This window comes from Neopelma chrysocephalum, unplaced genomic scaffold (genome assembly GCF_003984885.1).
Source record: "Neopelma chrysocephalum unplaced genomic scaffold, ASM398488v2 Primary Assembly neopelma1_71, whole genome shotgun sequence".
In the NCBI taxonomy this organism is placed as follows: domain Eukaryota; kingdom Metazoa; phylum Chordata; class Aves; order Passeriformes; family Pipridae; genus Neopelma; species Neopelma chrysocephalum.
Window position 1 is genome coordinate 6,358,708 of NW_020897731.1, and position 12,752 is coordinate 6,371,459.

General features: G+C 37.1%; 1 protein-coding gene across 2 annotated transcripts in view; it reads right to left on the bottom strand.

The window, feature by feature from the left end:
• The window catches only part of FBXL5 (F-box and leucine rich repeat protein 5), a 37,634-nt gene that overhangs the window by 16,153 nt on the left and 8,729 nt on the right, over nt 1-12,752 (bottom strand). For both annotated transcript variants that reach the window (XM_027686476.1, XM_027686475.1), the window contains exons 2-5: nt 7,056-7,271; nt 5,263-5,358; nt 4,295-4,478; nt 1,968-2,150 (exon numbers count right to left, since the gene is read on the bottom strand). In XM_027686476.1, the coding sequence (XP_027542277.1) occupies nt 1,968-2,150; nt 4,295-4,478; nt 5,263-5,358; nt 7,056-7,271 (679 nt within the window). The remainder of the gene's footprint in view (nt 1-1,967; nt 2,151-4,294; nt 4,479-5,262; nt 5,359-7,055; nt 7,272-12,752) is intronic.

Here is a 12,752-nt window from a genome sequence, read left to right on the forward strand (position 1 = left end):
TAACACTTGGTTGAACTTATCTTCATTTTCCTCTGGAATCTCATAATGTGCAGTCAACCAGAATGTATTTTATTAGCCTGGTTTTAGTCACTGCACATGACAACTCCAAGATCATGAAACCCGAATTCTGTAAGTACCCTACTTACAACAGCTCCTTAATGTATGTTTTATAACATACATATGACTCAAATCATTACACAATAATTTTTTAGAACATCTGGATGAATGTGAAGATCAGCAACAGCTCCATTGTTTTAGCTGCTAGGGCGCCCCTTCTCCCCAAGAGTTGCTGCAGAGGCATTAATTTACTTCAAGTTTGGGTATATTGCAGTGTTGGGCCCAGGATAAGCATGTTTGCTGCGTCCCTCAACACAGACATGCTTAAAAACAAAACCACCTATTCTACTATCTCATAGCAGAGGACCCTACTCTTCGTAAAGGAAGAAGAGCAACTTCTCTTGAAGAACAAGGTTTCTTATATGAGCAACACAACGACAACAAAATCCTAATTGACTGTTAACCAACTGTAAAGGGAAAGGTTTTGGTAACATTTGTCATGTTTAACCCATCTTTATACTACATAAAAAGCCTTAGAAGCACTCTCTGTATTAGGAGGTGGAAGAAATTAAAAATTTAACTAAGCCTACCTAAAACTACAATTTTATGTTTTTTCCCTCCCTCTGGTAGTAAATCTCTTTTGAGAAGCTTCCACACAATTTTGAGCACTCCTGCACAAACAACTGTAGTAGTACAGACAGTACGTCATGAGACCAGCTTCCTGTTGTGCCAAAACCAGGTCTAGAAGCACTCACTTTAAGCAGCTGCCAATTTTTTTTTTTTTGTGCTGCACTGAATTATCAAGCCAACTAGGTTTTAAATGAAAATTGAAGAATTTGAACTCGGAAACTGCTCTACTTTTGAAGGTCAGGAACCAAATTATTGTCTTCAGTAAGATTTACCCAAACAAAAAAACTAATTCAGACCAAAAAGTTATTTAATTCCCCTCTGCCTTGTACAGATTTTAGAAGTCACAAAGGCTTGGCCAGAAAGAAGTTTTTAGCCTTTATATATCTCAAAAACTTCCTCTCTTTAAATCTTAAAGGCAAACAAAATACTTACTAAACAGCACAGATTGTCTCCTTTTTACTGAAATACAGATATGGCAGCAATTGTGAAGCCTGCAGTGCCATACTCCAGTGATTCTTTAATACTGACATAAATATGGACATAAAGCTACAAATACACTCTGATGACTCGAAACTGGCCTCAATGCAATACAGAGTATTTTGTCTATTTGAAAGGGTACTTTTGCAAAGGTCATAACTTCTCAATATGAAATTTTAATTAACAGGAGAATTTGAGGAACAAAAGTTATAAAAAAACACTTAGTCCTTCCTGCAGTAGAATTTATTGAAGTAATATATCTAAAGAGTACATACTAAAAATAACATTCATACAGTTTTAAGTCTGAATATAAAAAGTAAGACTAGATTGTGAGGAAACAATAGAAATCTATTTATTTTAAACTTTCATTCTACAGTTATGTATTCTATTTCTACCTAGTAACCTAATGAAATCATTTTACTGATATAGGTGTAACAGCAGTATTTATAACTCAAAACTCCTTAGACTCTTAAATAATTCAGATGTTGTATTAGTGAATATACTTGCTAGCATTCATACAAGTAAACAAACCTCAGCAAAACTAGGCAACAGTTTGTATACAAAATCTACTCACGAGTTACAACTAAGGCAATTTCTAGTTTCTAAATTCTACAAGATGGAAGTATGTTTTAGGGATTTTTAACATTTAATCAAGTTTCAGGACACTACCCTTGTCAGAAAGGTACGCCCAGCATGCTCAGCTGTCACGCTCGTTGTACATGACAGCCTATTCTAAAATACTCCTTACAGATTGCGAAATGCTGATAATTGATGTGCTTTCAAAGGAATTAAATTTAACTTACCTCTGGCCCAGCGAACAGGGTAGAGATGTTTCCAGAGAGATCCAGTTTTAGCCAACTGTGACCATTCAGTGCTTACTTGACTACACTGACATAACTCTTGGGGGTTAAGGTAACTGAAAATGGTCACCATTACTTCAGGAGGGAGATTAGTAATATTTGTGGTGTGCCCTGTTACTTCAGTTTCTGAAATATAGAAAATGTGTGTTAAGTGATGCACAGCCTCATAGCTTTAAATAACAGTAGTGGAACTCACATTTTGACTACGACAATCAAAAAAAGTGTGTCTAAAAAATTTTATCAATTGTTCAGTAAAAGATAAGTATCGGTTTAGCTTTAGAAAGCTTTCACTGTAATAACACCTTGAACAGCAACAGTAGCTCAATTTTCTATTTGCCACTTTCTCAACCGGCTCGTTTATTCCAACCCAGACCTCCCAAGGGTTCAAAAAAGCCCTGGACAAAAGTAAATTGCTGCTACTCAGCTACAGGAAGATAAAAGTGGTACCTGGTATAAGTTAAATGCTTTAAAAAAAAAAAAAAACTGCCTTTGGTCACAGATGATACATGTACCTGGTTTGCCACATTCCCAGGAAACAGTACCAGCACATGGAACCTACCAGCTGGGACCATTCCCACTGAAAGCTCTCAACTAGGACACAGCCAGAAGTCCACGCTCGACCCTTTGCGGCTGTCTCATATTTTATTTCTGACCACTGTAATTATAACTTCAATGTAGTAACAGCAGGAGAAACCATTTCCAATAGTTCCCTTATCACCATAGTACAAAGAGAGCTGCAAACTATGTAAAGTAACAAATTCACAGCTTTCATTACTGAGGTTTTTTGTCATTTTAAGAGATTTTTAATGTTTTGTTTCAGGACAATTTCCTTGATAAAAAATATTTTTAAAAGAGTTTTCAGGAGTCCTTAGAAATAGCAAGTTTCAAAAATTAACAGTTTTACTTTTAGAGTACCTAAGACTTTACAGAGAGACAAGCATCAAATTTCTTTTTGCAAAGAAGCTTCAAAAGAGAGCATAACTTTACCCCGTGAAAAGCTATTGCTACTTCAGAAATTAAGTACAGTTTCACTTGGTGAATCAATATTTATTTGTACACCTAGTGTGTTGCTGCAGGGAAATTACAGAGAATTTTGCATGAAAATGCAGTTTAAACCTGTACAGGAATGCAAGCTGTGTTATTTTCTTCCCTTTTTAAAAAATTGAATGAAACAGACATACTCTCCTCTAAAACACAACCTTTGCAGAATTACTACTGTCCCAAAACCACTATTCCAGCTAGACTTAACAGCAAGTAATGCCATAAGGCTACTTCTGTCACATTCATCTGTTAAGACTCAACAGTATTTCACAGAATGGACCATGATCTTTCCTGAAGGCTTCACCTGGAGGGCAGAAAATGACCAGTTGAGTAGTTCACAGAAGTCAAGTTTCATCAAAAAAATCTCATTACAGAATAATTTTTCACATTTTTTCTAAAGAGAACAGCACATCTTATCAACACCACACACAGTTCATGACAGCTTGCTCTACTTACCAGTCTCACATCTCAGTATTACACTTTTGGTACACTAATTCCCCTTCTTTGGGGCATTAACTCTTCTTTGTTAAGAGTGAAAACTGTAAATACCAACAACTTAGACTGATTCAGCAGTCATAAAACAAGCCTGAAGTGTACTTTGGTAGTTATCCGTTTACTCTAAGTTTCATCAGAAAAGGTAGTTAGAGATGAATGCAAAATAAATACCCACTTTCAGAACACACATTTCATCTGACCTATTCACACGTTTCACAGATTCATTCCCTTGCATTACTCCAGTTCCTTAACGATTCCTGAGAGGCCCAGGGAAGTTAGGTAATGGAGTTGGGAAGGTGAGTTGTTTTTAATTTGAAATATTGTTACTTGGCTAACAATTCTGCGTTATTAAACCATCAACAGAAAAGCTTACAAAGCTATCCTGAACTCCAGGAATGAAATGCAGGGTCTGCAAACAGAAAATATAATTTCAATGGAAGCGTAAAATTAGAAACTAATTATAATTTCTGTCTGTTTATTGTATCAAATATTAGCATAGGAGGGAAGGGAGCATAAGAAGGCAGAGGACAGATAAACAGCGAAGTACTATCTACACAACAACCTGCCAAGAAGCCTGTATCAAACAGTAAAGTTCCTGAAGTTTCAAAACTGGTGTGAAGAAATGCCCATATAAGAACTATTCTATCTACCCGTACATAACTTTAGCTATGTCACGAGTGTGGGTTTTTAGATAAAAACTGCAGTTTGAAAATTACTTTAATTAGATGCTTCACCTTGATCTGCCTTCTCGTCCACAGAATACTTGAAGACCTTCTGAAGCTCTTCTGCTTGATTCCACTTACTAAACCCTCTGAATTCTGCAGCCTCTTTCTGTGAGCAGTGCTGTGCAATTACTTTCTTCTTAATATCTTTTAGTTCTTCATAAGTAAAGTATTCCATCAACATTGGCTGAAAAACCTAAAGCAAAGGAAAAAGGGAAAAAAAATCTGGTGCTGACAGACATAACATTACACAGACCTAGCAACACAAAATGTCCAGTTTCAATTCTCTCCAAGTAAAACATGTCATACATTAAATGAAGCTAAGGACAGGACCACAGAAGTTCTAAATTCCAATCCTCTGCTTGCCAACAGATAACTGCACAGTATCAGACAAGCTGTTCACCTGTTTTTCCCACCAGAAAAGGGAAGTGATTAGAGCTGCTCAACCTATGTAACTTATCGAGTACTCACTCGGAAGGCAAAGCATCAAGGAAGAAAAACATGAGAAAAGACTTCCCTTGGACAGACTTTGGAAGAAGATGTTTCCCAGTTTTTGGATACCCATAAATCATCAGACTGGCAGTACTAGTCCATGTTTCAAATATAGGTCAGAGGCTGTTTGGGAGTGCCAATTTGAGTCATGAAGCACTGGTTTACAGGACCTCTCTTTTTTCAATCAAGTTTTGCTACACATCCCTTTAAATAACTACTTGCTGCAAACAAATCCAGCCCCAATGGACTTCTGTTATCAGTTTTTTAAACAATCAGGATTTCATCATAAACTTTCAATACATTCGTGGTTTCAGAATGTGTCACTTTCCAGTCAGAGAACTTACAATGACACCATAGTCCTAAATACAAATTAGCATAGCAACAAAAACAGAGAATTGAAAAAAAAGAACCTCCAAGCCCTTTGTCTCTATTCAAGTCATTCCAAACCCCAAAGAAGATCACTGAATCTGAGGAAAATTTTTACCTACCTCCTCCTCCTCTTTCATATGAGGAAGGAAATCCCTGGTAAAGGCTTCCAACCTCTCCTTCAGCTGTTTCGCATAGTTTAGCTGTTCATATTCATTCTGAGAAGAAAGCAAAGATTTAATGATTGTCCAATCTCATCCATTGAAGGACTGAACTGTCAAATAAACCAGTGTTTCCAAGGAAAGCCTGTTATGCCTTCCCCATGCATGCAGCATGTTTGCTCTATTTCATGTTAAGAACGTGTTTGCTTATGAAGCTGACAGTCCGTGCTGGCCCATTAATAGGCAGAGCAAAGTATTCCCTTCCTGCCTGGTTCCAATTTATTTTGTTAGCGTATATGGATTCATTTGTCTAATCCCATTTTACTTCGCAGTAAAGACTGAAATATGCCAATCTCACAGTCTCACACAAAGTTCAAAGTAGTTACTGACTCATTTAAGTATTTGCATGGTTTGCATAAGAATTATTCTGGGATACATTTTAGTTCCACTTCATCTTTTAACTGAATGCATTTTACATTAGTTATTCTAAAATTCTACCTTCCAAATTATAATCGAAATTTATAGTCAGACATGTATAGATATTTACTTTGGAAATTGAAAGAACTCTTAAATAAAGAAGTAACTGATTTTTAAACACTTAAGTTAGACCAACCTCATCTATCAGTTTGTTAGCTTGTTCTCTGTGCCAGTAATAAGAAGCTGGCTCTGAAGTCTGCCCAGTAATTGCAACATATTGAAGTTCCTTCTAACTCTTACAGTAAATGCTGTACGTTTTTCTTTTCAAACTTCTACAACATTAAGAAACCCTGACCATTACAGAGAAAAGCTTAAGTCATCAGTTTAAATTGAACTAATCACACCCTAAAAATAGTTGAATAGTTCACATATAAGAAATCTGATTTTGCACACTTAAGAAGTGAAGTAACAGAATAACACTTGCATCCTATTAGAGAAGGTGTAACACAAAGTCAAGCGTCAAATTTCCCTTCTCTTTCCCTTTCCTTCATTATCTGATTCATTAATGGAAACAAGATAAATCTTAGATGGGAAAATGAAATCAATCAACTACATATTTAGTATTTATCTTACTGAAAATCCAGACCACACATACTAGAAATGTAACATGAGATCTCAAATTACTACTGGAGACTACAGTTCTTACAGTACAGGAAGGGGCTGTTGAGTTGGGTATCCCAGGGGAAAGATATGGTAGAATTAAAGTAGGATTCTACTGGAGAAGAGCTTAACTTTAAGTCATTGTCAAAAAAGCCAGCTGGAGAAATAATATTTCGAGTTTTCAGAGGACTGGCACATTAACAGCATTACTGAGCTAGAAATTACTGGAAGGAGTACATGACTCACAGAACAAACAATGCTGCTTTTTTTGTAAGTCTGGGAATCATCTCCATTTGTGACAATAATACAACGCTATGTACCACAAAAAAAAAGGATACTTGGGGTCTCCTGACAAACTAATAAAAAACATTATTTCTATAGCCAGAAATTTTTTTGACCAGTTAGCAGAGCAGTCTTTATATTTGAATTTCCACGTTGTCTCTCCAAAACACCTCCAATTATGCAGTGATGGCTGTCTGTCACAAAATACATCTCTGAAAAGAGTTTTTACTAGAGATTTAGTAATTGTGATGAATGGCAAAACAGTTTGTGTTTCAGATTGGGAAGTATCAAGAAACTATAAATGTTTCTTCTTCCTCCTTAGTTTAGTTGGCAAACTAATATGTAATCACAGCATGATTCCCTTAGGGCACAAATCCTTCTCCTAGTCTACTTACCTTCACATTCTTTAACCCTTTCTCAAAGAGGCTAAGCATCTCTGAGAGTTTGTTGTCCGAGTGCACATTGTACACTGTCCGGCTACGCTGCTGAAGCAAACCAATGATACATTCATTTTCAATCTGCTCATGCATTTTAAACTCCTTGAATGTGGCATAAAGAGACTGCAGCAGAGCCCGAAAATCATTGTTGTTGGAGAAGTTGGTCTTGGAAAGCTGGAAGAAAGAAAAGCTCATTAAAAAAACAATGAAAATCATGTCAAACTCAAGTTAAATCCTTAGAACAGTTATTAGCTCCAGTGCTTTGCTGCTTTCATTACTTATAAAAGCTGAACACCTTCAGTTTTTTACATAAACAGAAGCCAGTAAAATCAAAGTTGTATTTAAGCAACATAAGCCAATCTTGTGAAACACTGAGGTAAACAAATGTAGAAAGATTTCTGGGCAGAAATCAATGCAATCTCCTCAGTCCAGCAGGTTACTGAAAGTCTGAGCCCCTCTCCCAGATCTGCATTTTAGTCCGTACCAAGAAGCCATTAACAAACCCCTGTGCTTACCTTTAGGGATGTATTATCTACAAGGAACATTGAGTCCTACCACCAAATACAAACTACACTAGCTGTTGAAGGATTCCCATGGACCAAAAACCAACAAATCAAGACAGCACAAAGTTCTAGGTAACACAGTAGTGCCATTTTTACATGTCTACAGTCACCATTGGCAACAATACGTTTTAAAACTGCATTTTCCTCTGGTGACTTTAGAAAAACAGGTTTCTTCCATTCTTACGTTTTAGTTCACGTCCAGCTTCAAGAATCATAGCCCACAGCAGTATACAAGAGAAAGCATTCTAAAAGCAAAAAGTTTTTAATTTAATTCACAAAATAAGCCACTGGAATAGTCAGCAGTGCCTTAGTTTACAAAGGCTCTGGAATCTCAAGGTTTAACAAGAAATGGGCATCTGAGATATACACGTTCATACGTAGTACTTACATAAAAGAAACCTACAAACTGAGATATGTAAAACGTTTTTTCATTTAAAAAACCCCAAACATACTTATTCATTGTGACATTGCATTGCCACTTCCTGGCAACCACCAGCAATGCAACTGAAACACACTGGACACCTCCCAAGCTCTTATGCAACTCCAAGTCAGCTGTACATACTGTACATTACATGCTGTACATATGAGCAAAATGACTCATTATGGAAAAACAAATTTACTTAGCTTCAGAAGAGAAAGAAAATAATGCACAGTTAAGAGGGGTTTTTGTTGGTTTTTTCCCCCAGTAGACCAACTACTGGCGGGTCAGAAAAAAATTGATGTTTGTAACACGCTGCGTTGGGATTTGAGGTACACATTGTTACGCACACATCACTAACAGGAAAAGATCTCAGCTCCAAAGACGTTTCTATTCTATACTAAGCTCAGAGAACGCAGTGCACAGAGCAGTGGTACCAGACAAAACTGAAGGCTGGACTTTCCATGCTGAAAAGCAGAAGCCTGAGCAAGCACAGGAGATGGGCACAGAAGCAACTCTCCAGGACAGCCTCCTCACCTCCCACCATTCGTGAATCAGACCTCAATAAAGAGTGTGTTTTCTCATGTAGCATTTCTTTTGATTAAGGACTGTGTCAAAATAGTTCATTCTACCCATAAGGATCCACAGCACCCCAAAGACCCTTTTCCCCCCAAGAATCCCATTTGCTCCCAAATGCTTGGCATTTTGATTGACTTCAAATGTAAACAAGACTGTAGCGGATAACAGGAAGGTTACACAAATCTACCGTATTTTGTGGTTGGCTTTAAAAGAAAATTAATTCATAAAATTGGTCCTGATAAAAAAATACCTTCTCATCTTCCTGACTCAAAGTCTTTTCAAGACTCAAAATGTTCTGCTGAACCTACCTTATCATCCACAAACCTGAAATAAATAAAGAATCCCTTTGTGCATGCAATTTAAGAACATCTGTTACAAATGTATTGTTACAGAAGTCACTGTAACATGAAACACTTGTATATTCACCTCTGCTACTGAGGCTTCCAGCAGATATCCAATTGATTAGGAACTATGGAGAAGATATTGCAGTTTAATGACTATACTCGAATCAGAAATCATTGTATTAAAAAGGTCAGCCAAAGCTGAGAACTGGCTTTTCAGAGGACAGGTAGCCTAGCAACAAAGTCACTCGGTCAGACCTGTAATTTCATTACCAGGCTGATGAAGTCTCATGATGGGGGACCACGACTATTAACAGACAGCAGCTGCTCCATTCCGAGGTCCACTTTTCACCAGCTCTACACAAGGAAAACTAGTGCAGGAGTTTAGCAGTGCGAGAAGAAAACCACCACCCCCCAAACTCGGACAGAGAATGCAATGGACTCTACTAAGGGTATATCATCAAAAATATAAAGCACAGTGCATGTGAGCCCTGAACAGACTTAAAATACGCCACACTAAACCAATGATCAGAGCCACAGGTGTTGCAGATACCTGGGAGTTTTCTGGGCTTTTGAAGACATTACATTTAAACAGCTGAACATTACAGCACAACTTGTTTTATGTTTGGAATGCAAACTCTAATTGAGGAGCAGTACGATAAGAGCAATATTTCTGGTGACTCCTGAAATTTAAGAATTATTCATAATCCTAACAGCACAAGCAACTGGCCAAAAAACACTCAGCCCTTTGCCTTGCAAAGTCTGTTTTAAACACTTCAGAGACCTTTGGCCGATGCAGGTATAGTCTAGAAGTAGCCAGGGGCTTTTAAATTCAGTATTAACTTTTTTATTAAATCCTTATTAAAATAAAACAAATGATGCAACTAAAGCATAGCTATGCTTGAAAACTCTTTGTAACTCAGACAATCATATGCCAGTTTTAGTTGAGTGTCCAACTCGCTGGACTACAACAGAGCCATTAACATGCTCAAGATGAATGTACAGAGTTGTAGCAAATACACATCTTTCCATACTCTAAGATACTAAATTTTTGTGCTTCAAGAACAAGATACCAATACTAGCAATACTAACAGTAATTGTTATTTATACAGTGCTTCATGTTCACAACACTCAACTGAAAGAAACTCTACATTCAACTCTTGCATCTCCTTTGCGGCTTTAGTGCTTCAATTAAAAAAATGAAACTTTCTGTCCAACAGAGACAGAGATATTTCTAGACCACGATGCTGTGAATAAATAGGGAAGCTCAAGACTGCTAATTAAATCACCAAATAAAACCCGGTATTTACTTGGTTTCTGGGAGTGTTTTACACATGTGCCAATATGGAAAAATGTCTTCTTAGAAGAAGAAAATTAATTTTCCAGTAATGTTAGCTTACAGTGAGTAAACTGAAACAGTTTTTTTCCTAATAACTATGCCAAAAATATATTTAATGAGTGAAAAAGGTTTGCTCCTTCCTTAAAAATATCCAAGCATACTATGAACTGACAAGGAGAAATCAGCAAACAGGACTAAAGAAAAAGTACGCTGCTCTTATCAGACTTGCACAGCAGTAAGCAAAGTCTGTAGTGTGTTCTAACTTTCCCAGTATCCCTCTATTCCCAACTACAAGCTGGAAAACAATAAAATTACGAGGAAAAAGAACAGGAGAGGGAAAATTGATTTTTCCACTCTCCTCAGAGATTTCACAAATTTGAAATGGAATAACTACTCAAGGTCAAAAAGTTTAACGTGGCTACAAATTCACAAACAGTTTTATTTCAAATGAAGGTTTTCACCACCAGCACCTGTAAATTCTGAACAATCACTAACCCTAAAAATTCAGTCTGGAATGTAAAAAAAATTGAAAATATTTTTTCTTCCTGATCTTCTTGATCAATTGTTGTTCTTTTTCATGTATCATCACAAGTAACATTTTTGACAGGTCAAATTCCTATAAATTCTGCTTTCTATGTGTAACCACATTAAGACTTATACAACCAGCTGATAGCCACTGGATGTGAAATAAAAGACACAATATTTCTGATGATCAATGTAGACTAGATTTCTACCACTAGTTAACTCAGCAGATTTAAAACTAATTTAAAAAATAGTAAAATCTTTTTCATTTTGGAGCCAGTAAATCATTTTGGCTAAAAGAAAAAGATATTAGGATACATATCAGGAAAAGTTTTTCACTCAGAGAGTGGTTGGGCACTGGAACAGGCTCCCCAGGGAAGTGGTCACAGCACCAAATCTGTCTGAGTTCAAGAAGTTTCTGGACAACACTCTCAGGCACATGTTGTAATTCTTGTGGTGTCCTGGGTAGGGCCAAGAGTTGGACTCAATGTTCCTCATGAGTCCCTTCCAATTCAGCATATTTGATGATTCTATTCTATGATTCTATGAAAAAAACTATTTTTAGAATAGCATCAGGAAAAAAGAAGCAGCATGGCATTACTAGTTCAGCTACAACTTTTTACTCTCACATTTTTAGGTATTATCACTTCACATATGCAACAGCATGAAAAGTAAAAGGACAGAAACCTGGACTCTGCAGAGATATTTTCTCAATTTTATGCACAAGAAAATGGAGGAACAAAGACCACAACAAGGTGTGCCTGTGTCAATACCAAGAGCATGTGGTTTCATGTTATACTTAATCTGCTGAAAATTAAGGTGTGGGGGTGGAGGAGGAAACACAGAAGCAGCAGCCCTGCCCCTGCTTCTAGCTGTACATTCCTGCTGCTTTCCTGGAGTATGTGCTAGCAATCATGCAGCTGCAAGACAAACCCATGTGTTGTACTGATCTAGTAAAATGTTTTGCCTTTTTGCAGATTTGTTTTTTCACCTGGTCAGTGCACTAGTAACACCCAACTATAGGCAATGTCTTTTAGGAATCCACAAGAAGTTCGGTTTACATGGTCCCCAAGGAAGAACTAGGGTGCAGAGATAGCCTAGCAAAGAGGATGACTGTCCCAGTGTCACCTCTCCTTGGCTTACTCTATGTAGAGGTATATGAGGTGAACAGTAAGAAAATTAGCTGCTTCATGCTCCAGCTGTTCATGTGTTTGAAGCCTTAAATCAGAGGAGAAATACAGTTTTCTACCCTGGGCGCTTTTCTTGGCTGTGGGTCAACTCAAAATAATAGTAATTAGTTAGGCAGGTAGGACAGAATCTGGCAGAACTCAACAAGAAATCCAAAACTTTCAAATGCCATTCTGTCCATTGTTGTCTTCCCTACACAACTCTGTGTAATCTGGCCAGTTGTTTTGCAGAATAACTTGAATCTTGAAATAGCCTCTCAAAAAAAACCCAAAAAAAACCAAACCAAAATCAAACAACAAACACTGTATTAACTCAAAGATTCAGGCAGACAAAATTATTTTGTTTTTCAAAGAGCACTGGCAACACAGAAGGTAAAATCTTGTACTCTCTCTATTTTGAAAGGCTACAGTCAAGCTGACAAATGCCAAGCATAAGAGTACAATGGATGTGAAAAACCCTACGAGTATCTCCATTTTTATTTTCCATTTTTTCATTTCCATTTTTATCGGTGTCTTTCACATCACTATCTTGCACTACATACACATCAATTTTGTCTAATGAATGCCTGTAGATCCATTTTTGAATCATGAAGAGCTTTTCACAAAGAGATATAAATAACAATATGGGACTGACTGCACCAAGATTTTCATGATGCAATTGCTGCGAGTGTCAGATCCCCCTGGGGAGCACAGGAAAAGCGCAACT